Source organism: Camelus ferus, chromosome 9 (genome assembly GCF_009834535.1).
Source record: "Camelus ferus isolate YT-003-E chromosome 9, BCGSAC_Cfer_1.0, whole genome shotgun sequence".
Classification (NCBI taxonomy): Eukaryota; Metazoa; Chordata; class Mammalia; order Artiodactyla; family Camelidae; genus Camelus; species Camelus ferus.
Window position 1 is genome coordinate 10,117,923 of NC_045704.1, and position 27,889 is coordinate 10,145,811.

General features: G+C 46.9%; 3 protein-coding genes and 1 long non-coding RNA gene across 9 annotated transcripts in view; 3 read left to right on the forward strand and 1 right to left on the reverse strand.

The window, feature by feature from the left end:
• The window catches only part of LOC116666016, a 50,439-nt gene that overhangs the window by 11,732 nt on the left and 10,818 nt on the right, over positions 1–27,889 (reverse strand). For 2 of the 5 annotated variants that reach the window (XM_032487937.1, XM_032487936.1), the window contains exons 2-3: positions 12,490–12,611; positions 8,356–8,395 (exon numbers count right to left, since the gene is read on the reverse strand). In XM_032487937.1, the coding sequence (XP_032343828.1) occupies positions 8,356–8,395; positions 12,490–12,611 (162 nt within the window). Of the gene's footprint in view, positions 1–647; positions 1,336–8,355; positions 8,396–11,465; positions 12,348–12,489; positions 12,612–14,603; positions 14,624–27,889 lie in introns of those variants that run through there. The other 3 variants (XR_004322868.1, XM_032487938.1, XM_032487935.1) reach the window with 3 other exon arrangements.
• On the forward strand, positions 1,143–6,919 carry LOC106728712 (T-cell-interacting, activating receptor on myeloid cells protein 1-like). The gene is made up of 4 exons (XM_032487926.1): positions 1,143–1,256; positions 5,592–5,627; positions 5,762–6,052; positions 6,378–6,919. The coding sequence occupies exons 1-4, from the start codon at positions 1,223–1,225 to the stop codon at positions 6,710–6,712; spliced, it is 696 nt and encodes a 231-aa protein (XP_032343817.1). The 5' UTR covers positions 1,143–1,222; the 3' UTR covers positions 6,713–6,919.
• On the forward strand, positions 13,200–15,841 carry LOC102515702. Its single transcript, XR_004322897.1, has 3 exons — positions 13,200–13,240; positions 13,656–13,693; positions 15,254–15,841. It is a non-coding gene; the product is annotated as an uncharacterized LOC102515702 (long non-coding RNA).
• LOC102515963 (T-cell-interacting, activating receptor on myeloid cells protein 1) lies at positions 19,121–27,356 on the forward strand. Of its 2 annotated transcripts, XM_006172874.3 has the most exons (6): positions 19,121–19,271; positions 23,033–23,068; positions 23,203–23,493; positions 23,819–24,115; positions 25,602–25,737; positions 26,893–27,356. In XM_006172874.3, exons 1-6 carry the CDS (start codon positions 19,238–19,240, stop codon positions 26,942–26,944), a joined length of 846 nt encoding a protein of 281 aa, XP_006172936.3. In that variant the 5' UTR covers positions 19,121–19,237; the 3' UTR covers positions 26,945–27,356. The 2 variants fall into 2 exon arrangements, with proteins under 2 accessions (XP_006172936.3, XP_032343773.1); XM_032487882.1 differs by lacking the exon at positions 23,033–23,068.

Below are 27,889 nucleotides of genomic sequence, written 5' to 3' on the forward strand. Positions count from 1 at the left end.
ATATTAATTCAAAAAGATACACGCACTCCTAATGTTCATAGCAGTGCTATTTACAGTAGCCAAGACATGGAAGCAACCTAAGTGTCCATCAACAGATGATAGATAAAGAAGATGTGGTGTATATATATGGTGTGTGTATATATATGGTATGTGTAGATATGATATATATATATATGGTGTGTGTGTGTATATATGTATATGTATATATATATATAATGGAATATTACTTGGCCATAACAAAGAATTAATTTTTGCCATTTGCAACAACATGGATGGACTTGGAGGGTATTACGCTAAGTGAAATAAATCAGACACAGAAAGACAAATCCCGTATGTCATCACTTATATGTGAAATATAAAAAATAAAACTAGTGAATATAACAGAAAAGAAACAGACTCACAGATAACAGAGAACAAGCTAGTAGTTACCAGTGGGGAGAAGGAAGGAGGGCGGGGCAAGATGGGGATGGAGGATTAGGAGGTACAAACTGCTGTGTGTAAAATAAATAAGCAACCAGGATATATTGTACAGCACAGGGAATACAACCCATATTTTGTAGTAACTACAAGTGGAGTATAACCTTCAAAAATTGTGAATCACTCTATTGTACACCTAAAACTTATGTAATATTGTAAATCAACTATACCTCAATAAAAATAAATATAAAAAAGGAACAAAAAACCATTTAAAACTAACATCAATTTCAGCAAATTTAGAAAATTCATATAAACAAGAAGGAAAAGAAGATTGACCATTCTACTACTCAGAATACTACTTTACAAACACTGGGCTATAGAGGACGTGGGGAACAGCTCAGTGGTAGAGCATGTGCTTACATGCACGAGGGCCTGGGTTCAATCCCCAGTCCCTCCATTACAAGAAAATAAACAACCAACCAGCAGTTTCTCACCACTTTGCTTTGATTCGTGAATATGCCTTAGAATTGGACGATCTGAGGTCTGAGCTGTCGGAGGTCCCTGAGGTGGCTTGAGAGCCTGTTGCAATAAGTAGTTGTCATTTCCTGATTGTGACTATGTGATAGAAACTGTGGGTATGTGACACTAGAGGTTTATAAAGCCGGAGCAAGGCTGTTACAGCATTTCTGTTACCAAATCAGGTCTGTCTGCCTGCCACACAGCAACGGGCGTCCGGAGAACATTCAGGCTTACCACCAGCAGCAGCGTTGGCGGAAGATCTTGGAAGAGGCGCAGACGGACCAGCATGATCTCCCAACTCCTGACCCTGCTCTGCGTTGGTGCGTCTCGGGGGACAGGAGGACAAGGTGTTGCAGGTGGTGGTGGGCTGGGCTGTTGCGCAGCTGGAGTTGGTGTGACCCGTGGGGTAGGTATTAGGGTCAGGTGGATAAGCAAGGGATAGAAACGTCCATTTCCTGAATACATGTCATGTACGAGGAGTATGTTGGGTACTTCACACACATTTTCCTCCGCCTGTTTTCCAAAATCCAGTCATTCCTGAAGTCCCCAGGGACATTCTGCCCTCTGTATGTGACATCTGTTTTCTTTCCTGCGTGATATTCTTCTTCAAGTTGCCTTGGGGTTTTATATTATTGTTTTTCAAACAACTCTATTTTATTGTATTATTATTTTAAAACATTTCTTTAAAATAAAAATGATCCTGACCTGCCTTCTCCTTGGGTAACCGTAAGATTGTTTTCTATGTCTGAGGCTCTTTCTGTTTCGTAAGTAAGTTCATTTGTACTAGTTTTTAGATTCCACGTGTAAGTGATAACATACACTATTTGTCTTTCTCTGTCTGACTTAGTATGATCATCTCTAGGTCCATCCATGTTGCTGCAAACGGCATTTTTCATTCTTTTTTTTATGGCTGAGTAGCATTCCAATGTATATATCACATATTCTTTACCCAGTCATCTGTCTGTGGACACTCAGGTCGCTTCCACGTCTTGGCTGTTGTATATGGTGCTGCTGGGAACGCCGGGGCGCTTGTATCTCTTCTGATCAGTGTTTTCATCTTTCCCGGATACATGCCCAGGAGTGGGATTGCTGGATCACATGGTTTTTTGAGGAATCTCCATACTGTTTTCCACAGTGGCTGCACCAAACTGCATTCCCACCAGCAGTGTAGGAGGGTTCTCTTTTCTCCACAGCCTCTCCAGCATTTGTTGTTTGTGGATTTTTGAATGATGGCTGTTCTGACTGGTGTGAGGTGATGCCTCATTGTAGTTTTGATTTGCATTTCTCTGATAATTAGCAGTGTTGAGCATGTTTTCATGTGCCTGTTGGCCATCTGTGTGTCTTCTTTGGAGATTTGTCTGTTTAGGTCTTCTGCCCATTTTTTGATTGGGTTATGTGTTTTCCTTTTGTTACTCTATTTTAAATATTAAATATTTCTCTTTTTTAAAAAAAAAACTATTTTAAAAGAAGATCTGTAAAACACTTGTTACTGAGAAATCAGTATCTCTCATCAAAAACAGAGGATAACCATCAGCACACAGTCAGTAGGGGAAATAAAGTAATTCCATTCAGTTCGAATTAGCTGCTGCTGCTGCCTGCCAGAGCACCCAGCTGGGCTCTTCCTTTTCGTGATTAAGACAGAGAAAAACAGGAAGAGAATGACCTTCTCACACAGATTCAATGTTATTGAATCTCACGTCACTGTATGACCTAAAGTCATTTTCCATCTCGTAGAAAAATTCTGCAGAACAGTTTCCACCCTCGCTTTGCAGGAGAGGAGCCTGAGGTCAACAGCTGAAGTGACCTGCTGGGGCCACTCAACTACTACCTGGAGAAGTGGAGTTCAAACTCTGGCCTGTGCAGCTCCAAAGACCCTCACTTTCCACTGAGCCATACTAGGAAATGAAAAAGGTCTCAGTCTGGGGGAGCTTTGGGGTGGAAATGTGTGGAGTGTGAATGAAGGGAGTCGTGGTTTGGAGAACCTGGAGAAGATAAGTGAACACTGAATCCAATGATCTCAGTAGGTGGTTGGCAATCGTTGTATGTAAAGGGCCAGGGAGTTGAGAGCCTCGGGGGGCCACACGGTCTCCTGCAACTTCTCAGTGCCTGTTAAGAGTGGGGGGCACCAGACAGACAAGCGATAATGAGTGTCGGTGAGGAGGTGGGGAGGAGGGAAGCCTGGGGTACTGCTGGTGGGATGTATACTGGTGCACTCATTATCAGAAACAGTATGAAGTTTCCTCAAAAAATCAGAACTAGAACTACCTTAGGATCCAACAACCCTACTTCCAGGCAGGTATCTGAAGGAAATGAAATCACCATTTTGAAGAGATGCCAGCACTCCCATGTTCACTGCAGGGTAATTCAAAGTAGCCCAGGCAGGGAAACACTGTAAGTGTCCATCAATGAGTGGGTCAAGAAGACACGTGTGTGAGCGCACATGTGTGACTACTACTCAGCCACGAGAAAGAAGGAAATCCTGCCACTTGCAACAACGTGGATGGACCCTGAGGGCATTATGCGAAGTGAAATACATCCGAGAAGGACTAGCACTTGGGATAACTGTATCACTTACATGTGGAACCTAAAAATGTTGAACTCATAGGAACAGAGTGGAATGGTGGTCACAGGGGCTGAGAGTCGGCTCAAAGGCTTCTAAGTGGAGAAAGTTCTCGGGACTCTAACGAGCAGCAGGGTGACTACAGCTAACAACACAGGATTATGTAAGGGGGCTGAAAAAAGAAAAGTTTCCAGTATTGCCTGGTGTCCCCTGGGGGGCAAAGTTTTCCCCAATAGAGAATCATTGTTACAAGCTAACTGAACTAGAATACCTCTGTTGGTGTCAAAGAATACATTTCTTTTCTTTTCTTTTTTTTTTTTTTATTAATTTGGTGGGGAGGTCATTAGGTTTATCAATTTTTAGAGGAGGTACTGGGGATTGAACCCAGGACCTCGTGCATGCTAAGCACACACTCTTACCACTGAGCTATACCCTCTCCCTTACGAACACGTTTCTCAGAGTTTGATCCAGAGCCATAAGAGGAAGATGGGGAATATGAGTGACATCAATTTTAGGCTTTTGAGATTGACTCTGGGGCCCCGAGGACAGGACTCGTGGCCAGGTGCAATGTCAGAGGTGCACTCAGACCACTGTGTGAGAGTGGAGGACCACGTTTTCAGCAGCTGATGTGTAGGTTATGGGGTTGTGCTGGAAGGAGGTGGTGCCACTGACAGGGAGTTTGGGAAGCCACTGTTATTTCTGAAGTTTCAATAATCTTTGCAAATGACTCTCTTCATCTAAGGCTTAAACTCAGTCAGTCCACACGTGTTTCCTGAAAATTTGCCAAAATCTAGACAAGCACTGAGGATGCATTCTCTGCCCTGAGAGGCTTAAATTCTAGTGACTCCAGATATCTGATGAAACCCAAGAGCATCAAGAATAATACCTACTTGGCGGAGGAGGGTGTAGCTCAGTGGTAGAGCACGTACTTAGCATGCACAAGGCCCTGGGTTCAATCCCCAGTACCGCCATTAAAAAATGTATTTAAAAAAAAATAACTACTACATATAAAATAGATAAGCAACAAGGTCCTACTGCATAGTACTGGGAACTATAATATCTTGTTATAGCCTATAATGAAAGAGAATGTATACCTGTGTAACTGAATCACTATCCTGTACACCAGGGACTAACACAACATTGTAAATCAACTATACTTTCAATACAAAAAAATTTTTTAAAGAATAATAGGTGTCATTAAAACCTAAGTGTTCTTTTCCCCAACCAAATGGTTTTTGTCATCATTGGTGACCCTGTCTCTAGAAGCCATGGCACCAGGGGAAGGGATGGGTCCTATGTCCTCTACAATGTTGACACCCTCAGTGTGACAAAGTTGACCAGCGGTCAAGTCTAGTGTCTCTTGTCTTCTCCTCCACCATAAAATCTAGAGGTGACATCACAGGATAGACGAATGATGGATAAAGGATGAATGGTGGGGAGAAACGGGTAGGTTCTGGGGCAAAGCGGCAGAACCATGCAGCACCCGGGGGGGCTCTGTGCGGGGAGAGGAACCCGGGATGGTGAAGGGGGACAGTGTGAGAAATGGAAGGGAAGCTGTCGGGGTAGGCCCTGGACATCTCCATGGCCTCGTTCCCAGAAGCTCTAGATACGCTTCCACAGCCAAAGAGAACTAAGTTGCTAGGAGGAAGTCAGACTTGACCAACCTAGTGCTGGTTCTGAAGACGGAGGAAGAGGCCACAAGCCAAGGAATGCGGGCAGCCTCTAGCAGTTGGAAAAGTCCAGGATATCTGATTCTCCCTGCTAGAGCTTCCAGGAGGAACGCAGCTCTGCGGACACCTTGATTTTAGCCCGTGAGACCTGTGCTGTTGGGTTTCTCTCACCTGGGGCGTTGCAAGAAAATAAACATGTGATGTTAGACGCCACTAAGTTGGTGGTAACTTGTCACAGCAGCCACAGCAAACTGACACACACTGATGCCACATGTGTTCTCGGGGAGGAGGCTGGGACTGCGAGCGAATGAGATGATGAGGGGCCTGAGCTCAGTGTGAGCCCTGGGACGGCCCCTCAGGGACCAAGAGGGAGATGACGTGGGCTCCGTGCAGGTGCTGGCAGTCTCAGGGACTATCCTTTGCAGGGCTCTGTGTTGGCCAAGGAGACCTAAGAAGAGATGGTGAGTGTTTCTTCCTTGAACCTTCCCTGATCCCTCACCCCAGAGGCTCCACTTTCCCTTCTTCCTTCTTTAAACGGGCTTCCTGAGAGCAGGTGAGTCGACCACATCCAGTCCTGAGATCTGCTTCCTTCCAGAGTCACCTCCCAAGCCCTCCCTGAGCGCCTGGCCCAGCTTGGTGGCACCTGCCCGCAGTAACGTGACCCTGCGCTGCTCGACTCCTACCAAGGATGTAAACTTTGCTCTCAGAAAGGGAGGAAAGGTCTTGGAGCTCTTGCAATCACCTGATTCCACAGAGGGCCAGGCTGAATTTCACCTGACGGATCTAAAAAGCATTAATGCTGGAGAGTACACCTGTGAATACTACAGAAAAGGCCATCCCCACATAAGTTCACAGCCCAGTGATGTCCTGCAACTACTGGTGACAGGTGAGGAGGGGGTGCCTCAGAATGACGTGGGATCTCCCTAGGGACAGGGACGAGGGAGGAGCCAGAGGAAGGGGGGGCGGGGTGTCCCCATCTCCAGCGTAGTTGGGGAGGGGGAGACGGAGAAAGTCAGGCAGAGAACTGATGCCTTGGTTTTACCCAGGGCTTGTAGGAGGGAGCAGCTCCTTCCTGGAGTCAGAGTAGAAAGAGGCTGAGCTCAGGTACCTGTCATTCCCACACTCCCTGAGAGCCTCCTTCCAGGAGAACAGGGGTGAGTGGGGGACCCAAGGCTTCTCCCCGTGATCTCAGAGCCCTCCTTCTCTTACAGGGTATTTTCCTAAACCTTCCCTCCAAGCCCACCAAAGGGGTGTTGTGACTGAAGGAGCAGAGGTGACCCTGCAGTGCCAGAGGCCAGACACTGAAATTGTGGCTGTAATGTTTGCCCTACTGAAGGCAGGAACGGCAATGCCCATGCAGCGCCGGAGTCCAGAGGAGAAGAGGGCGGAGTTCTCCCTTCAGAATGTGAGCATCGGTGACACAGGGAACTACAGCTGTGTGTACTACCAGACAAGGGCCCCTTTCTTGGCCTCCCGCCCCAGTGATCACCTTGCAATCCGGGTCACAGGTAAGATTTTTACCAGAAGGAGAACCAGGGCTGGATAATCTTCCTGCCACCTGAGGGAGTGGACTGGAGGGAGGTTCTGTCCCTCCAAGACTCTGGAGCTTGGAAAAATCACCTGGGCAGGATGGCTTTAGGGCCAGAATCCTGCAGACCAGTGGAGCAGATCTTGTTTCGAGAGCCAATGCAGGTGGTGGAGAACCACATAAAAGGAGGCTGGGCAGGGGCTTCCCACCATGGATGATCAGATGTGCTCTGAGGGGTCCAGGCTTGGTGTGTGTGGGGGGCACTTGTAATACCTGACCCCCACTAGGAAAATAAGATACAACCACGAAGTCATTGCACATGTCCTGGGTGGGGCACCAACTCGTTTAGACTGAAGTGTGAACGACACCTCTGGAAGTTATGCAGAAAGAGGGTCCAGCAAGAAGACAAAGGAGGAGGGAGACGTGTCATCAAAACTGGGTCCCATCAAAGGGCCCGGGAAGCGAACACCTTCCTACAGCACTCAGAGACTTGCAGGAAGATCTGTGCTTCATTGTCATTCATGCTCTACCACTCCTGCCTCTCAGCTTGGCCCAGTCAAGCCTTCCCCTTCCTTCCTCCCTCCCTCTCTTCCTTCCTTCATTTTTGAAAGAGGTCATTTTTAAAAACTGCAGTAACAACACATAATATAAAATCCTACCATCGTAACCATTTTAAGTGTACGTTTCAGTAGTGTTAAGTACATTCCCATGTTGTACAATCATTGTCACCCTCCAACTCCAGAGACTTCTTCATCTTGCAGAACTCCATTGAACCACACATCCCCCTCGCCCTCCCCCAGCCCCGGCAACCACCATGCTGTCTTCCGTCCCTAGAACTCTGACCACAGATACTTTACGGAAGTGGAGCCACACTTCTGCGCGGCTTATTTGTCCTTCTGTGACTGGCTTATTTCGCTCAGCATCACGTCCTCAAGGCTCACTCAGGGAGCATCTGTAAAACGGGGCTGTGGCGGGGGGCGGGGTCAGCGTGCACACCTAACCCACACAGCTTTTGTGAGAACTAAAGATAAAGAAAGTAATCAATTACAACCCACAGTTCTGATAACAGTATTTGTATTACTCAAAATACTTGAGTCCAAGTGACAAAAGTCTTCCTTGAAGTAGCCTAGAAAGAGTAGGGGAAATACATATATATATATATATATATATATATTGGCCTATGGAATTAAGGAACCACTCAGAGGTTCCTAACCTGGCACTACTGACATTTTTGAGCTGGATAATTTTATCTTTGGGAGGGGAGAGAAAAATGCATCCCAGGAGGGGAGGGTGCAGCTCAGTGGAAGAGCGTGTGCTTATTATTAGCAGGCACGAGGGCCTGGGTTCAATGCCCAGCAGCCCCATTAAAAATAAATCAATCTAATTACCCACCCACCCCCACCAAATAAAATAAAAACATCATCATTTGGGCTATTAAAACAAAATACCACAGGCTGGTGGCTTATAAAAAACAGAATTTTTTCTCTCACTGCTCTGGAGGCTGGACATCTGCGTTCAGGGTGCCAGCGTGGTGGGGTGAGGGCCTCTTCTGGGTTACAAACTTCTCCTGTGTCTTCACATGGTGGAAGGGGACAAGGGAGCTCTCTGGGGTCTCTTTTACACACTATTGCATATAAAATAGATAAACAACAAGGACCTACCGTTTAACACAGGGAACTATATTCAGTATCTTGTAATAACCTGTAACGGAAAAAAATTTAAAACTAGCACAACATTGTACATCAACTCTGCTTCAACAAATTGTTTTTAATGTGAATAAATGCAAAGTTTCAGACAGGAAAAAAAAACCCCACCAAAGTCCTAATGGAATATTCCAGGAAATAGTAGACTAAAAACATGTGTATCCCTCTAATAATAATAGTAAATATTATCCTTATTATTACTTATGAATATTGGTGGAAATTACATGACCTCTTAAGGTCTTCCAGCTTCTAAAAAGGCCACGGGGCGTGTATCTGTCTGTCTCAAAATGCTGATAAAACAGAGCAAAATGGGTAAGCTGGATTTGCTCTCTACAGAAGGAGGAGCTATTAAATTGTGGGTTATTCAACAACTGGTGAATACATTAAAAAGTTCCTCTGTTTCTTGGCATACGAGGAACCTTCTGAGTTTCTTGCTTGATGGTTACATGTATCGCTGCCTCTGACATGACTATGCTGACATAACAGCTGACCTGGAATGCACCAAGAAACTGTCCTCAGACTCAGTCTAGACCTTGTCTGTCTTCCTTCAGCTGCTCCTCAAATCCTGGCAACTGTCGCCAAGGGCAACAGGTAGAAGAAGAGAAGAGGATGCCTTTCGGAGGGTGGATGATTGGGTGTAGGCGCACTGATAGATAATTTTTTAAAATTTTTATTGAAGTGTAATTGATTTACAGTGCTAGCTTCAAGTGTACAGCAAAGTGATTCAGTTACACATATACATATGTATATATATTTTCTTTCAGAGTCTTATCCATTATAGGTTATTACAAGAAACTGAGTATAATTCCCTGTGCTATACAGTAGGTCCTTGTTATTTATCTATTTTATAATGTGTGTCTGTTAATCCCCAACTCCTAGTTTATCCCTCCCTGCCCTTTCCCCTTTGGTAACCATAGTTTGTTTTCTGTCAGTGAGTCTGTTTTTGGTTTGTAAATAGAATTTGTATCAAATTTTTTATTTTCATTTCCACATATAAGTGACATCATATGATACTTGTCTTTGTCTGACTTCATTCAATATGATAATCTCCAGGTCCATCCATGTTGCTGCAAATGGCATTATTTTATTCTTTTTATGGCTGAGTAGTATTCCATTGTATAAATATACCACATCTTCTTTACCCAGTCAACTGTCAATGGACATTTAGGCTGTTTCTATGTCTTGGCTATTGTAAATAGTTAGGCTGTTTTGGTTTTTTTTGGTGGGGGTAGGTAGTCAGGTTTATTTATTTACTTTAATGGCAGTACCAGGACCTCGTGCATGCTAAGCACGCACTCTACCACTGAGTTATACACCCTCCCCCTGCACTGATAGATTATTGAAAATTGAGACCAAGAGTTCCCTCCTTAGGGTTCGCCAGAGCCTTTTATAAACCCCTTACTTTTATGCAGCAGTTGTAGGACCAGAACCCTGAACCTGGTTGCTGCCCCCCGGGGTTTCACTCATGGAGATGTGAGAGTCCTCTGATCAGCCAAGGTAGGAGGCAGGGACAAGGTGGGTGGCAGTAATCCTGGCAGACGAGAGGGAAGGAGAAGTAAGCGACCCCAGCCTCACCCTTTATTTTTCTTAGACCATCGGCTCTTTGACACTGGGTGACACATGGCAATGTCAGGAGACATTTTTGGTGGTCACAACTGGGGTGGGGAGGATGCTCCTGGCATGTGGGACTGGAGACCAGCCACACTGCGATGCACAGGACTCCGCCTTCCACAAAGCGTTATCCAGCCCCAGATGTCAACAGCGCCAAAGTGGAGAAACCCTGGGGGCAGATCCACTGTCTAGTTTCCAGTGAGACACCAAAGTTCTCAGCGGTGATTTTAAAGGTGGAGATCACACTCTCCTCCGATCCCTGGTGCCTCTCACTACTTAACATTACATGTCCCAGGCCAGTAGCTAGTCAAGAAATATTTAATAATAAAACTGGCTGCCTAACTTGGCATCCTCCATCTTCCCTTAAGGTCACTGGGTCCCCCTGCCTTTATTCCAAAGTTCGATTTGTGTCCAGTTTCCCAGTCCAATTTCTTTCAAGCCAGGCCCTAGGAATCGAGTGGCTCGTGGCGTTTAGTCATCATTTCTGAACTTTGAACAAGACTGATGTGGTCTCTGGCTGAGCAGAAAGCAGAAGGCCGCTGGTGGGAGGGCTGAGCTGAGAGGAGGAGGAGGTGACCAACAGCCTCCCACTCCCTGACGGCGGCTGTGAGCTGAAAGCTAAGTTGGGTAGAGCAGAGGAGCGAAGAGCTGAAGGTGGTCCCCTGGGAGCAGAGGAAGGAAGTGCTCAGGGGTCAACCGTGAGCTCCTGGGGCCTGCTGCCTTCCTGATGTGCAGGGCTCAGAGGGGGGCCTTCAGACAGGCTCAAGGGTCGGACCCTTCTTTTTCATCAACGCCACGAGGCCGGACAAACGAGCGTGGATGGGAAAGCCAGTGAAGAGAGGTGTGGCAGGTACCACAGCCGCAGAGCGGACTGCGGTCCCAGCCCCCGCCCTGCTGCTCACCAGCTGTGGGGCCCTGGGCCATTTCTTTTGAGTTTTAGTTTACTTATCTGGTTTAAAAAAAAAAAAAAGGACCAAAAAACAAAACAAAAAAAAACCCCACTCTATCCTGACCTCTCTGTGCAATGAGGATTACAGAACAGCCAGGGGGCTTTGGGAAAGGTTAAACGTTAGATATGTGAGTAGGCACTCAACACATGTCAGTTTGAGTTACTACTATTTTGTCCCCAGAAGCACTGCAGAAACTGGCTAAGGTGTTCTGTCTGTGGTTCCCAAACAGACGGGAACCACAGCCATATCTGCTGTAAGAGAATCTGCCTGTCCAGCTGCACTGGCCAGGGTTCCCTAGGGAAGCATAATCAATTACACACACAAACACACACACACATACACACACACACACACACATACACATACACACATATGTACACACACACACAGTGGACCCTTGCACAATGCAGGGTGTTATGGGGTAGCTGGCCCTCTGTATCCACGGTTACTCCACAGCGAAGGTTCTGTAACCCTGGATTCAACCACGGATTAATCCACAACTTGAACTGTGTAGTACTGTATTATTTACTATTGAAAGAACCCATGTTATTCAAGGGTCAACTGTATATGACAAATACATACATGATACATATATTCATCCTATATAGACAGAGAACACATATTATCCTATGTCTAAGTGTATATACACACCTATACGTGCTATAGCATATGTGTGTACCTATCTCGTCTATAATATCCTCCCTGTATTACTCTCTCTATATATATACACACACACAAAATATAAGGCCATACCCTATATATAAGAATTTTCTTTTGAGAAATTTGAAAAAACTACTCAACAGAAATAAGAGACAGTCATGCGCCCACCACCCAGAATTCTAACTGTTCACATCTAGCCATACTTGATCCAATATGTTTTCTTCCTTTTCCTCTCAACGCAATTCCCATCATTTTGCTCTCTTTGCTACAAACTTCTGCCCTGAAGTCGGTGTCATCGCTTCTGTGCGTGCTTTTACACTGTTACTACGTAAGTATGCCTTGGTAAACAAGATACAGTTTCAAGAGTGATCCATCAGTGGTCTAGTATTGTCATTATTGTTCTGCAACTCCATTTTTTTTAAACTCAAGGATTCTGTCTTCTAGGTAAAGATGAAGGAAAGTCTTCCGAGAGAGCAGAAAGCAGGCTAGGTAAGAGAAAGAGGCCGAGTCATCCAGTCACGGGGTGAGGCTTCCCTGTGAGGCACCGGGGTATCCACCACTGGGAAAGTTCTCGAGGATGTCTGTCTATATTTGAATGATGCCTGACGATTGCGGTTCAAGGCAAAAGCCTTTCGAGGTGAGTCGGGTTAGCGTCGAAGCTCTGCCTACTCATCACTGAGGAGGTGCCTGGAAATCCTACTTCAACTCTCCGACCCTCAGCTGCCGCATCTGTAAGATGGGTACCATTCTCTGTCTCCCAGGGTATTTGCAAGTAGGAGACAAATGAAGTGAGATCTCCAGCTCGTGAGAGAAACTCAATCAATGGTAGACATATTTAGGCATCAGAAGATGTCTCAGGAAACCAACTTACCTCCCTCTTTCCACCAGGGACCACTGGAATCATTCTCATCGTCATCTTCATCTTCCTCTGCCTCCTCGCCTGCTTCCTCATTTACAAATACACCCGGGGTGGTGAGTTCAGGAAAACAAGGGCTACATATTTGGGGGGAAATGGAAGAAATGGGACGAGGACGTTAACAGCACAGGATTAATCCTTTCTCTCTCTCTTTTCATCCCAGGAGTACATCCTGACAAGAGGACCAAAAGGTAGAGCTACTCAGAGAATCCCACCAACCAATACTTAACTCTTCCTGTATTGCATCCCTGACTAGTTAAGACCTTCTTTCTTTCTTATCTCAACCTTTTATGTGCCCCAGACCAGCTCCAGTGACCATGCCAAGTTTCTCTTCACCTTCTCTCTTCTTGCAAACATCCTCCACTTCTCACTCCATGTTCTTCCTGGGTTCCTTTCCTCATGGACCATACTGCCCCCAACCCTTTCCTCCCCCTCACCTCACAAGACTTTCCTGAGCATCCAAATGACTTGGAGACCCTAAGGTGGGGTGTAGGAGTTGGGGGGGAGGGCAGAAGAGAGTCTGGTTTACAGAGACCGTGCTGTGACCCTGCTTTGCATAAACCCTCAACCTCCTCAAAAGGATGGTGATTTCTCTCTCCAGTTTCCTTTATCTCCAATACTTCACTGTTTCTCTCTCTCAGCTCCTGCTCTTCTAAGGATCCTGAAGACAGGGTGACAAGTAATCAGCCTGGGAAAGAAAGTGGTGGTGGGTACACGTGTGTGTGTTCATGTATTTGTGTGTGTATATGTATATGCACACATGTATGTGTATGATGTGTGCTATTTTTGTGCATGCGTGTCTGAGTGTGCATATCTGAGTCTGCATGTGTGGGGTGCAGGTACATATGTATGTATGTGAACACGTCTGTGGACGTATGCATGCAGCACTGCACAAATGTGTGCAGGGGTGTGTGTGCTAGGCATGTATGTGTTGTGTGTGCACACACAAGTAGCTGGCATGTTTGTGTTCATGCACATGAGCATGTATATGCATGTGTGCTTGTGTTGCGTGCATGCGTGTTAGTGTGTGCACACATGTGCATGTGAGCGGGTGTGTGTGTGTATAAATCTGACCCCTGGAGCCTGGGGACGAAGCAACAGCAGAATCTTTTCCCTCCCAGGTGCATCGGCAGCTGTGAAGAGTTGTTCCCTCGCCTTGGTGAGTTTCCATGCTGGTGACTCCCTGTCACCCCGGGCTCTCCATCACCACCCTCCCCAGTTCTGTCAACGTCAGGGCCCCTGCTTTCACCCGCTCCCGCCCTTCCCGTCCATGTCAGGAGAACCTGGTCTGAACTCTTCTATGTCTTCCCCGGCCATGGGACCTGAGTCCCACAACTTGTTCTTTCTGAGGGCATTCCCCCGTCTGTCAACTGGGATGAACACCACCTTCTCGGTAGGCTTAACGGGAGGGCTTAATGAGCTCACAGTCACACAATGATCAGTCGGATTCCAGGCACGGTGTAAGCATTCGGTGCCTTGAAGCTCCGATTCTCACAGCGATCTGTGTAACCTCAGGCAAGTGGCTTTCCCACTCTGAGCCTCAGTTTCATCTGGACAACGGGTCTAATACACCCCACCTCGGGTGCCATTATGGAAATCGGGCAAGATCCCTCTGGGAGGCGCGGACCACAGTGCCTCGCATAGTATACCCTGCAGTTATGAGTAGCAACCCTTGTTTTTTCCCTTTACAACGCAATTTTTTTTTTATTGTGGCAAAACGCACATAACATAAAATTTACCATTTTGGGGGGGAATCTATCTATTTACCTATCTATTTATTTAGTTATTTATTTTAACGGAGCTACAGGGAACTGAACCGAGGACCTCGTGTATGCTAAGCATGCACTCTAATGCTGAGCTATACCCTCCCCTCCACCAAAACTCACCATCTTAGCCCGTACAGTTTGGTAACTTGCTGGTGCATTCACAACGTTGTGCGATCACCACCATATCTAGTTCCAGGAACGTTTTCATCACCCCAAAGGCAATCCCACACCTTTTTAGCAGTCTCTCCCCATGTCCTCCTCCCCACCCCCCAGCCCCCGGAAACTACTAATCTGACTTCTGACCTGATGGCTTTGCCTCTTCCAGACATTTCACAGAAACACCTCTGTTGTTGGCTGTTTGTAGGAATTCACTATCACCACCTAACAAACCATCTCCAAAGCACAGTGGCTTAAAGCAATACTGTTATCCTGCAGGGTCCGCAGGTCAGGAGTCTGGGTGCAGCGTGGCCAGGTCCTCTCACTCGGATCCCACAGCGCTGTGGCTGAGGTGTTGGGCAGGGGCTGATTAGGGCTTGACAGGAGAGAACTTGCTTCCACAGTCACGCAGGTGGTTGTTGGCAGGATTCGGTGCCTGGCAGGCTGTTAGCCGGAGACCATCCTGGCCACACGGCCACACAGTGACTCATAACATGGCAGCTGGCTTCACTGGCGTGAGCGAGAGGGAGGCAAACAGAGAGGGGCTCGCTGTCTTTTGTAACCTGGTCGTGGACGTGGCATTCCATCTTTCTCACCGTATCCTGTTTGAGAGCCGAGAGTCAAAGGGTCCAGCCAACACTCAAGAGGGGAGGGGGCCTCACGAGGGCTTGGGGGTAGAAGGCTCCTGGGGGTGCTCTTGGAAAGCTGCCTTCCACACTGTCACTACGGCTGCTCCCTCCTCCTAGCCAGCTGCTCCTCCTGGAATACATGACCCGCTTTGCCTTGCCTACCTCCAGGATGAAGGTTCCCAGGTCTCATGCACTGAAGAACCCCATGGAACAACTTATGCTGACCTGGACACCAGAGCCCTAAGTCAGGGCCCCTCCAGCCAGATGAAGCAGCCTCTGGAAACCTGTGTGTACTCAGCCGTTAAGACACAGCCTGGAGAAGACCTGGAGCCTGGAAAGAACTTCTGACAAGGGAACAGACAACGAGGCAGAGGCTCCTTAGAAGAATAGGCAAGCGGGGGTCCCATTCCTCAAATCTCCAATGAAGATGTGTTTCTTTCTTCTAAGGAAGTTTTTAAAGTGAGAGGTATTCACACAGAGTAAAATGCACAAATCTTAAGTGCACAGCTCAGTGACTCCATCCATCCATCCACTCACCCATTTATACATCTATCCATCTCCATCCATCCATCCCTTGGTGTAACCAACATCCACATCCATCCCTCCAGAAGGTTTCCTTGTGACGCTTCCCAGTCGACTGCCATTTCCCCTGAGATCATTCTTTCTTCTGACCTGTCACCTTGGGTGAGTTTTGCCTTTGTTCTTTCATACGCACTCATATAAATGCAATCACGCCATTCGTACTCTTCTGTGTCTGTCTTCTGTCACTTAAATATACTGTTTCTGAGATTATGCTTGATGTCACCTGTATTAGTGTCTTCTTCCTTTTTCTCTGCTGAGTATTACTCCATCGTATGTTTGTACCACAGCGTGTTTATCCATTCTCCTGTTCATGGACATCTGGGTTTGTTTCTGGTTTGGGGCGTTTACGAGTAAAGTTTCCGTGAACACGCTTAGCTATGTCTTTGTGTGGATAGGCATACATGCAGCCCTTTACCTGGAGGTGGAAGGGCTGGGTCAAAGGACAGGTATATGCTTAATTTTATCAGAGACTTTCAAAGGGTTTTCCAAAAGGCTGCGTCATTTCCTGCTTCTTTCTTTGCGGGGGTGGGGGTGGTGGCGGTGGTGGTGGTGGAAGCAATTAAGTTGGTTTATTTATTTATTTAATGGAGGTAATGGGGATTGAACCCAGGACCTCGTGCATGGTAAGCACGTGCTCTACCACTGAGCTCTACCATCCCGCCTCCTGCTTCCTTCTTGCTGTGTGCTCAGTGCCTTTCTCGGCTGCCAAGCTCCTGCTCCCATTCCCTTCCCACCATAAAACTGCCCCATGACCTCACATGAATTTGTGGGCTAGGGGAGGGAGGTCCTGAATGAGTGAGCATTCACGGTGTCAGTCAGACTCTAAAATGACCTCCAGTCCTCTCCGCTCCTGTGTAGTCCCCTCCAGGGGGACTGGTGACTTGCTTCTAACCTACAATATGGTGAAGAAGGTGGGCTGTCACTTTGGCGGGTACATTATCTGAGGCTTGTAACTTCTATCTGGATGGCAGACTCTTGACCACTGAAATGGTGTCCCCCTGAAACTGAGCTCCCCTGATGAGTTTAAGAGTAGCCGCTCTATCCAAAACTTTATTCCCTTTCTTGTCCCTCCTGCCTTCCCCTCAGGACTGAGGATTATCAAAGAAAACAGGGGACTGAAACCTAGCAGGACCCTGCAGGGCCCTCCCGGGTACAAGAGCTCCTCTGTGTCCCCCGTTTCTGGTTTGTACAGAAAAAAAAGCTTTAGTCTCCTAGGCCTTCCCTGAGTTCCAAAGAGCAAATTCAAGCAGTTACTAGTTAGGGAAGAGAGGGAATGCAGAAACAAACGAAAAGCAGCCAAGAAACAATAGTTCAGCAATAAAGCAGAGTCTGAGCTCCTCCTCAAGGGGTGTGCGTAACAGTTTAACCTGTATCTTTGAGTTGTTCTGCAGAAACTAAGACCCTGCCCCCCCCCCCCACCAGGTAGAGGCTGGTAACTACACACTGACCATAAGCACACAGACCCCAGACTGGCTGGAACCAGAAGGTTGATGATTAAGGTTCCCCAAACATTTCCCTGTTACCTCACCACCAACCAATCAGAAGAAAGTCCATGAGCTGCTCATGCCACCTGCAACCCTCACCCCAAATGCCGCCTTTAAAACCCTTCCCTGAAAGCCATCAGGGACTTCAGGTCTTTTGAGCAGGAGCTGCCCATTCTCCTTGCTTAATGCCCTGGAAATAAATGCTGCACTTCCCTTCACCACAACCTGGTGTCCGTAGACTGGCTTTGCTGCAAGACAGGCGAGCAGACCCACGTTTGGTTTGGTAACACTGCCTTCTTGGATTGTGCACTTTGATGACGTGGGCTGCCACGCCGGGAAAGCCCACATGGCAAGGAACTGCAGGTGATCTCCAGTCAGCAAGGAACAGAGGCCCCTGACCCAGCAGGCTGAGGCAGCAGAATCCGTGAACAAGCACGTGAGTTTGAGCTGTATGACAAGGAATCTGGCTGGTCTCTGCCTCTGGTACCTGGGAGGTAACTGTCAATGCTCGGTGTTTCTCCTAATAGGAGTCCCTTTGTTATTCCCAGTGGGCCCCTTGGCCCACTCCTGAGTTTATGGTAATAAGATGACTCAGGATGGGGGAGGGGGCTGGTGGGTCCAGAAATACCAACCATGTGATTGGAAGGTTGGAGCTTTGAGCCAGAGGATGTGAGTCTTCTGGGGAAAACGGGGGCTGGAGATGGATTCTGTCAATCACGCCTATGTGATGAAGTCCCAGCGAGCACTCTGCATACCAAAGCTCAGGGGAGTTTCCTGGTTGACGATACACACTGATGTGTTGAGGGGGGGACACATCCTGAGAATAGAGGAAACTTCACACTGGGGGCCCTCCCAGACCTCCCCCTTGGCATCTCTTCATTTAGTTGGTCCTGATTTGTATCCTTTATAATAAAACGGTAATCCTAAGTATTGGGCTTTTTTGAGTTCTTTGAGTGGTTCTAGTAAATTCTTGAATCTGAGGAGGGTAGTGGGAACCTCCAAGTTTGCAGGCAGCTGGTCAGAAGGGCAGATGGCCCCAGGAACACCTGAACTTGCAGCTGGAGTCTAAAGCGAAGGTGGTCTCTTGTGGGCACTATGCCCTTAACCTGTGCTAGCCCTGGGTCCTGGGGGTCAGAGTTACACTGCCACTCAGAACCGGATCCCTCCTTGGTTGAGCTTTCAGATTAGACCCCAGCTCTGCTGACCGCTTGACTGCAGCCCCTAGAGAATCCTGCTGGGTTGTGCCTGTACTCCTGGCCCAAAGAAACTGAGATAATAAATGTGTGCTGCTCAAGCCATCAAGTTTGGGACAATATTGTTACACAGCAAGAGATACTGTTACATAGCAAAAGGGGCACACAGACCCCTCTGAGCACTCTTCCACGGAGTGCCTGAGCAAGGAGACATCTTCACATGGGGTGACATGGGGGGCTTCAGATGATTTTCTGGAAGGGGAACGGGCTTTTGAGACAGAGCTGAGTTCCAACACCCGCACCTGCCTCTCCGACTTTCGTGTCTTTGAGCAAGGGAACCACTGCCCCTCGGATACCAAGGGAGGACTCCATCACTGCTATACTGTATCTTCTAACTGCTACACACAGCAGGCTCATCAGCATTGCCATTTGGGTTCTCTGAGTCTCCCTAACCACCTGCACTCTCACTGCCACAGGGAGGAAAAGGGCTACTTGGCCACAGCCCTCAGTTCTTAGCCTGTGGGCAGTGTCTAGCAAACTGGGTATTTATTTCCAATATTCTCAACAGTGAAGTGCCTTCACCTCCTCAGCAGGAACCCTTCAGGCTCAAGCCTTAGGCATTTGGGGGGTTACGGACTTAGACACCTGACATCTGAATGAGAAGGATGAGGATTTTCTGTGAGCTGAGCTCGTCCTGTGCTAGAAATGCGTTGCAATCAGCAGCATCAACATGTTTCCGGAAGATGACTATGGGCAGAGGGAACTGAAATGCCAGAGGAAAATGTCACTGCCCACGTTCTGGGGCAACGGGTGAGGCTGTGACCATTCTAGCTGTTCCCCCTTCTGTGGCTGCAAAGCTGAAGACGGATCCCTGGACAGACGGACATGCCACAATGATTCCTGAACTACTTTCCCTCCTCTGCTTCAGTAAGTCTCCCAGGGTGGTACACTGAGATGGTAAAAAATAAGATAACTGGTGAGGGGTTTGGATTGGGATTGGAAAGAGAAATAATGATATCAGCTTCGGCGACTAAGTGCATATTATGTATCAGAAATCTTGCCGAGTGCGACGTGCACATTACCTCTAAACCAGGCGCTCAACAAATTTCAGTTACTCTTGTTCCAGCTTCATGACTTTTGCTGAACCACCTGTACTTTCTTGGCGTCATGTTTTTCTTAATACTGACTCAAAGTTCTTTTGCCAAAATAAAAATATTTAGGTCAGATGCTCTACATCAATACCCTAAATAAAAGTCCAGTGTCAAACAGAAGGTAACCACAAAGGAAATGCGGCGAGAGGGAAACAATGTTAAGAGATTCTAACTAGATACTGTTCCTGGTCAAGCTTCTGAACCTGAAAACCACTATTTCTTTGCTATAAAGGCAATTAGCCGTGATCAAGATACACTAGAGGCTAGCTTCAAACAGGCTTTCTTGTTGATATATCAAAGCACCTTGAGCGCGCTTACTGCATGCTGTCGTTCTGTGCTTTAACCACCCTTCCTTGCACCTAAAATCATCACAGGCAACAGTGCGATATAGTCCACGTTGGGGAAATACCACTCTGATCCCTCCAGAAACAAACCAACCAACAACGCTGCAAGGGAGGGCGAGGTCCACTTTTACAGGTTAGGAGTCGAATCTGACTTTGCAAAATGAAGTTGCTTGCCTCACGTTGCACAGGTGGTATGCAGGGAAGCCAAATTCAGTCCAGAACAGTTCAGCTCCAAAAAACAATTTTTTTTAAAAGAATCCTTTAAACTTTTTGACTTTCATTTATTTATTTTTTTAATTCATTACAATTTTGCTTTGTTTTGGTGGGGAGGTAATTAGCTTTGTTAACTAATTAATTAATTGATGGAGGTAGTGGGGACTGAACCCAGGACCCTGTGCATGCTAAGCACACATTCTACCACTGAGCTCTACCCTCCTGCCCTTGTTCTTCTTATTACTTTTATCATTCATTCCCCTTTGACTTGGTTAGGCACTGACTCTACTAACAATTCCTTCCAAAGAACTGTAAACCTTTTAACTTTTCAAAACATCTTCTTTTAACCACTTGTAAGTATATATTTCAGCAGTGTGCGGTGCATTCACAACATTGTGCAACCACCACCTGAACCGTTTCCATCATCCCCCACAGGAACTCTGTACTTGTTACCCAATAGCCTGTTTCCTCTTTCTCCCCAGCCCCCGGCGACCTCTATTGTATTCTCTGTCTTCAAGAATTTGTTCCAGGTGCTTGATATAAGTGGAATCTTACAATATTTGTGTGTGTGTGTGTGTGTGTCTAATTTCATTTAGCCTAATGTCTTCATGTTGTAGCATGTGTGAGAATTTCATCCCTTTTTAATGGCCGAATAGTATTGCATTACGTGCGTACACCACATTTTGTTCATCCATTTATGCTTTTGATGGACGTGATATTTTTGATGGGCCCATGCCATTTCAACAAAGACCTGGCAACTTCTCTCTTTCATTACTAAGACACAAAACCACTTAGTCCACACCAGGGGAAAAGAGGAAACACAGGCCTAACCAACGTCCGTTGAGTTACAGCAATCTTTTCCTTACAATAATGTTAGCAAATATGCTTGATATTGATTTTAAAGAGATGTCAGCACTCAGGCAAACCTGTACCTATTACATTCAGGCATTAATGGCAGGATGGCCGTGAACAGTCCAGATATGTGTAATCACTCTCGCTTGGAGGCTTCTAAGACAACTGAGATTTTTAAACTGAATTACAGTTAATTTACAATGTCATGTTAGTTTCAGGCATACAGCAAAGGGAATCAGTTATACATACGTGTGTATATAAATATATATATATATGTATGTATGTAGTGTATACATATATGTGTGTGTGTGTGTAGTGTGTGTGTGTGTGTGTGTGGTGTGTGTATATACACACACTTTTCAGATTCTTTTCCATTACAGGTTATTACAAGGTATTGAATACAGTTCCCTGTGCTATATAGTAGGTCCTTGTTTATCTGTTTTATATAGTTTGTATGTGCTAATCCTACACTCCTAATTTATCCCTCCCCTCTTCCCCTTTGGTAACCATGCATTTATTGTCCATGTCTATCAGTCTGTTTCTGTTTTGTAAATAAGTTTATTTCTATCATTTTTTTAGATTCCACATATAAGTGATATCATGCAATATTTGTCTTTCTCTGCCTGACTTATTTCCCTTAGAATGACAATCTCTAGGTCCAACCATGTTGCTGCAAATGGCATTTTAATTCTTTTTTATGGCTGAGTAGTATTCTGTTGTATATATACCACAACTTTGAATCTAATCATCTGTCGATGGACATTCAGGTTACTTCCATGTCTTTGTAAATGAATCACCTCTGAGCGTCTATGCTGCAGTCCCGAGCACTGCTTTCCCAGGTTCGGTGAAAGCAGTGGTTCTTCACCCTGGCTGCATGCTTGTATCACCTGGGGGATTTTGAAAGTTTGGCAGCCTGAGCCCTAGTCCAGGAGATTCTGAATCAATGCTTTTGTGGTTTGGGCTACGCACTGGACTTCGCCCCAGCCCCCAGGGCAGCGGGACGTGTAGGCACAGGTAAGAATGGCTGAGCTGGGGTCCTGTGTAGCTGCAGCTGCGCATGGGAACAGGGGAGGACTCTGCCTTTTCTCTCCCCTGGAATATCCACTTGGATTTTGTGGGGCCTGTCACAGGGCACCAGGCAGTGCCCTCTGTCCTGCTTGGAGTACTAAACTGATGAAAAGAGATCATGGCAAAGATTGGATCAGAAACTTTTCAGAGGAAAGGCTGAGGCTGACTTTACTAGTGCTTTCTAATGATGGGGCCCGCTCCATCTTTGAGCCAGCCTGTGCTGACCAAATGGAAGCTGGTGGTTCATGGCGAGGTTTGGACGCGGGCTTGACCTGGTGGGAGGAAGGCGCAGTTACAGCAAGGCTGCACGCTTCCTCATCCCCATCAAAGCTCTCTGAGTCGTGCTTACGCTGGGGCGCCTGTGAGTCGGTCAGTGTGCACCTGATGCGGTCCTACTATGTGCCGGGACCTGTGCAGACAGGGAAGATGCTGGGGTCAGCAGCACAGAGCCCCCGCCGCCCAGGTGCTCACAGGTGGTGATACCTTGTGTCTCCCATGGTGTAAGACAGGTAGCCTTCTATGAACGCTCTTAAGAAATTACAACCAAGTGGTTCTGTCCTTAATTTTTGTCACTCAAGGCACCCAATACCCTTTATATGGTGGATTTCTGATCATATATGAGACTGTGCATAGACAGTCAGGTCTACTTAGGGTCTGAGATACATCACAGGTAGGCTGGGGCCACCCTCATATCCCACCCTGCCCCAGTCTCTCACGGCTCCTGCCTCCAACCCCAAGCAGTGGGTGGAGGAGTCTGGAGACTCTGACCCAGGTTTCAATGGAAACGCTACACTAAGAGCGGTCCAGGTGGAAGGCGACTCTGGGAGGGTCTGTGGGACTGTCTGGAACCGAGAAAGGGCCTGGGGCCTTGGGAGGCGACAGCAGCACAGGAGAAACTCTGTGAGAAATGGTGGAGGAGGTGAGAGCAGAAACCAGAGTCCAGCGAAAGGACAGTGAGAACTCCTAAACTCATGAGCGCTGGGACGGCCCCTCAGGGACCAGGAGGGAGATGACGTGGGCTCCGTGCAGGTGCTGGCATCTCAGGGACGATCCTTTGCAGGGCTCTGTGTTGGCCAAGGAGACCTAAGAAGAGATGGTGAGTGTTTCTTCCTTGAACCTTCCCTGATCCCTCACCCCAGAGGCTCCACTTTCCCTTCTTCCTTCTTTAAACGGGCTTCCTGAGAGCAGGTGAGTCGACCACATCCAGTCCCGAGATCTGCTTCCTTCCAGAGTCACCTCCCAAGCCCTCCCTGAGCGCCTGGCCCAGCTCGGTGGCACCTGCCCGCAGTAACGTGACCCTGCGCTGCTCGACTCCTACCAAGGATGTAAACTTTGTTCTCAGAAAGGGAGGAAAGGTCTTGGAGCTCTTGCAATCACCTGATTCCACAGAGGGCCAGGCTGAATTTCACCTGACGGATCTAAAAAGCATTAATGCTGGAGAGTACACCTGTGAATACTACAGAAAAGGCCATCCCCACATAAGTTCACAGCCCAGTGATGTCCTGCAACTACTGGTGACAGGTGAGGAGGGGGTGCCTCAGAATGACGTGGGATCTCCCTAGGGACAGGGACGAGGGAGGAGCCAGAGGAAGGGGGGGCGGGGTGTCCCCATCTCCAGCGTAGTTGGGGAGGGGGAGATGGAGAAAGTCAGGCAGAGAACTGATGCCTTGGTTTTACCCAGGGCTTGTAGGAGGGAGCAGCTCCTTCCTGGAGTCAGAGTAGAAAGAGGCTGAGCTCAGGTACCTGTCATTCCCACACTCCCTGAGAGCCTCCTTCCAGGAGAACAGCGGTGAGTGGGGGACCCAAGGCTTCTCCCCGTGATCTCAGAGCCCTCCTTCTCTTACAGGGTATTTTTCTAAACCTTCCCTCCAAGCCCACCAAAGGGGTGTTGTGACTGAAGGAGCAGAGGTGACCCTGCAGTGCCAGAGGCCAGACACTGAAATTGTGGCTGTAATGTTTGCCCTACTGAAGGCAGGAACGCCAATGCCCGTGCAGCGCCGGAGTCCAGCAGGGAAGGAGACAGACTTCTCCCTTCAGAATGTGAGCATCGGTGACACAGGGAACTACAGCTGTGTGTACTACCAGACAAGGGCCCCTTTCTTGGCCTCCCGCCCCAGTGATCACCTTGCGATCCGGGTGACAGGTAAGATTTTGCATGATGTTTGAGGAAGTTTTTGTTTGTTTTCAATTTAAATAAGTGAGTGTTCGACCATCATCCTCTGATTCACATTTTCTCCATCACTTGTTCTGTCATTTCCTTTTAACATCTTTCCTTTCCTTATTTCCAGTCCTTTGCCTTTTTTTTTTCCCCTATTGTGCATTCTTGGTCAATTTCTCATGCTTTTCTTCAAAATGATCCAACCCATTATCAGAATCCCTTCTACCAGAAATTCTCTGTCTCTCTTAAGCTTGGTTTATTCTGGCAATCGTGATTTTATCCCCAATAATTTTTTGTTGCTGCTCTCAGAGTGCTGTTCCCACAGTCTCCGCATGGGGGGAAGTGGCTGTGACATCCTTTCCTGTCTCACAGACCTTGCTGTAAGGGTGCTTCTGAGATGACGCTGTTTCCTGGCGGAATTTTGCTGGACTCTCCTTTCTCAGCTTTGTAAATTCTCTTCAATGCTCTCGAGTCTTCCCAGGTAGTCAGTAAACGTTTTGTAACGAGGAATTAGGGTCTGGGTGGGGTCCGCGCTGAGAGGAAGAGCAGGTTTACCGAGCAAGGTAGCATCATTACAAATTTCTCCTTGTGGATTTGTCTTCGGGGAACATTGTCACTGATGGGTTTAGAGATGAACGTCACCGTAACTGGCATGTGTCAGGGAGGAAGATGCAAATGCAGGCTTCTCTTTCAGGACCAAGACCAGTGCCAAGCTTAAGCCCTTCTTGGCTGAAGCTGAGATCCACCATGGTCCAGATGCTTAGCCACTAAACTCAATCTTTCTTTTAAAAAAATTATTTATTTTTAAGTTTTTAGATGGAAGTATAGTCAGTTTACAATGTATCAATTTCTGGTGTACAGCGTACTGTTTCAGGCACACGTACATTCCTTTTTGAATTCCTTTTCATTACAGGTTACTACCAGGTATTGAATACAGTTCCCTGTGCTGCAGAGAAGAACCTTGCTGTTTATCTGTATTATATATAGCAGTTAGTACTTCCCAATCGCGAACTCCCAATTTATCCCTTCCCACCCCCTAAACTCAATTTTTCTTAAGCTCATTGCCTGCATAAAGTTTTGTGCTGGAGGTGGGGGTGATGTACATGAAGCTACTGAATTATTTCAGCACTCTGTGGAGCAATTTTGATTTTTAGTGTTGCTCCTACAATGAATTCCTCATATATGGAGGGAGAAGGGCAAAAGGAAACATGGGAAGGTGGAAATGAGACAAACAGCAAGTAAATGAAATCCGAGGGACAAGGCAGGAGAACAGGAAGGGCAGAGGATGCAGGGAGAATTACTACAACTCCCATAAAATCCCATTTTTTCCCCCAGTGATTAGAGCTTTAAGGTAGGTACAGGGGGCCACTAGCCGGGAAAACCAAGTGGGCATCTGAGAGTCACGCCTGGCAGATCCATTTGGGAAGCAGGGAGGCCCTTGCATGGTCAGTGCTGCTCATCTCGCTTCTAGGTTCCCCACGTACCACAGCCTCGGACTACACCACGGGGAACCTCATCCGACTGGGCCTGGCTGCCGCAGCCCTGGTCATTGCAGGTGCCTTCCTGCTCGAAGCCTGCTGTAGCCAGGAGTCTCCACGGGGTGTCAGGTAAAAAAAAAAAAAAAAACACCCCAAACTGAGCACTTCTCATTTTCATGGGCTGGTGTAGTGATACAGCGTCCTTCTTTTTTTTTTTTTAATTTTCCCTTATGGTTTATTACAAAATATTGAATATAGCTCCCTGTGCTATACAGTAGGTCCTTGTTATTTAATTATTATATATATAGTAGTATCTGCAAATCCCAAACTCCTAATTTATCCCTCCCCGCTTTGGTAACCATAAGTCTGTTTTCTATGCCTGTGATTCTGTTTCTGTTCTGTAAATAAGTTCACTTGCGTCATTTTTTTTTAGATCCCACATATAAGTGATATCATATGGTATCTGTCCTCTGACTCACTTCACTTAGTGTGCTAATCTCTAGGTCCATCCACATGGCTGCAAATGGCATTATTTTATTCTTTTTACGGCTGAGTGGTATTCCATTGCATGCATACGCCACAACTTCTTTACCTATTCATCTGTCAGTGGACATTTAGGTTGCTTCCATGTCTTGGCTATTGCAAATAGTGCTGCTATGAACACTGGGGTGCGTGCATCTTTCCAAATTAGAGTTTTCTCTGGATATGTGCCCCCAAGTGGGACTGCTGGCTCATACAGTAACTCTATTTTTAGTTTTTTTAAGGAAACTCCATACCATTTTCCACAGTGGCTGCACTAATTTACATCCCACCAGCAGTGTAGGAGGGTTCCCTTTTCTCCACAGCCTCTCCAGCATTTACTACTCATAGCCTGTTTACTGATGGCCAGTCTGACCGGTGTGAGGTGACACCTCATTGGTTTCAGTTTGCATTTCTCTGATAATTAGCGATGTTGAGCATCTTTTCACGTGCCTACTGGCCACTGATACAGGGTTCTTTAAACACCAAACTCTACTATTAGATGTGTGTTTTGCAACACGGGCATGAATGGCATTTTGGGTGACACATTTCCTCAGCATGTGTGACTGTTCTGTTCATTGTAAGAACATATCTCTTTTCTTTTCCCGTTAAACGGCAGTTGAAGCCTCAATTATTGTGGAATGAAAACAAAATCATACCTTTTAAGAATGGGAACATGGGGGTATTTTTCCTGGTTGAGAACCTCTGTTTAGATCTGTGGACAATAACATTTTCTCTTCCTCCCTCTTTCTTTCTTGTCCACAGGTCCCCAGAAGGACGATGGGTGCTTGAGCAAGCTAGACCTGCTGTATCTTGACTGCTCTGGGGAACCAGCTTTCTCAGCTCTATTGAGAGCTCCTGAAGGACAAGATGATGGCTTTCTTCCTTCTGTAATCTTCCCCGGGGCAGAGGACAGGAATGAGCATAAACACTCACCTGATAAACTCAGAATGACTAAAAATTGCTTAGAACGTTGGCGTCACACTAGGTAGCATGCGGGTTTCCACCAGCAGGAACTGCTCTTCCATTGACAAGTGGGGAAACCATGCTTCTGGGATAACATACATTATTGTTTCCCCCTGTATTTTGTATTTCTGGGCCAGCACTTTTCAAATATTAAAATTTTTGTGCTTATCACACATCGTTTAAACGTTATTCCACACGTTCCCAGCGCTTTACCTAATTTTGAGAGCATCGCACTCTTTTAAACAGCATCACTTTGCTCTCGAGTTGTGCCCAGTATTTCCGGTGCAGGTGTAAAATGTGATCCATTATATTTTGTTCTCAAGATCTGTTGTTGTTTCCTGCTAAATAATCTGGTTCTTTTTCATAACTCACTCGTATTTCAGAACTTTCATCTCCTCTCTTAGGACTCTGCAGATTTTGGTAGGAAAATTGAGTTCCAATTGTAGGGGAAACAATCCTCTGGGCTTCATTCCTCATTTCATCTGCTCGCTTCTGTTCTGCTGGCTCTCATCAGGTCCCGGACGAGTCCTGCTCCTCTCATCATTACCGCTGAGGTCCTCCTCTCACGGCTGATGTCGCTGTGTGTCCGATGAAGTTAGAGAGCCGGGCTTTGTCCACCACATCCTTCAGTGCGCCAGTGGCGGTGGGGGAACTGTGGGTTTCCCTGGGCTGTACATCACGTGGCTAGTGCTTGCTCAGTGTGAAGGCTCCTAGTAGCCTCAGGCATCAGGAGAATTTTTCTTTCTTTCTGTCCAATTAGGAAAAGCTATGGACCCTCCTGAGAATGGACCCCTCT

Coding starts and splice junctions, on each gene's coding strand:
- LOC102515963 (XM_006172874.3), top strand. CDS start 19,238: ATGATTCCTGAACTACTTTCCCTCCTCTGCTTCA. Junction 19,272..23,032: donor ACTTTCCCTCCTCTGCTTCA/GTAAGTCTCCCA, acceptor GATCCTTTGCAG/GGCTCTGTGTTGGCCAAGGA. Junction 23,494..23,818: donor CCTGCAACTACTGGTGACAG/GTGAGGAGGGGG, acceptor CTTCTCTTACAG/GGTATTTTTCTAAACCTTCC.
- LOC106728712 (XM_032487926.1), top strand. CDS start 1,223: ATGATCTCCCAACTCCTGACCCTGCTCTGCGTTG. Junction 1,257..5,591: donor CCTGACCCTGCTCTGCGTTG/GTGCGTCTCGGG, acceptor TATCCTTTGCAG/GGCTCTGTGTTGGCCAAGGA. Junction 5,628..5,761: donor AGGAGACCTAAGAAGAGATG/GTGAGTGTTTCT, acceptor GCTTCCTTCCAG/AGTCACCTCCCAAGCCCTCC.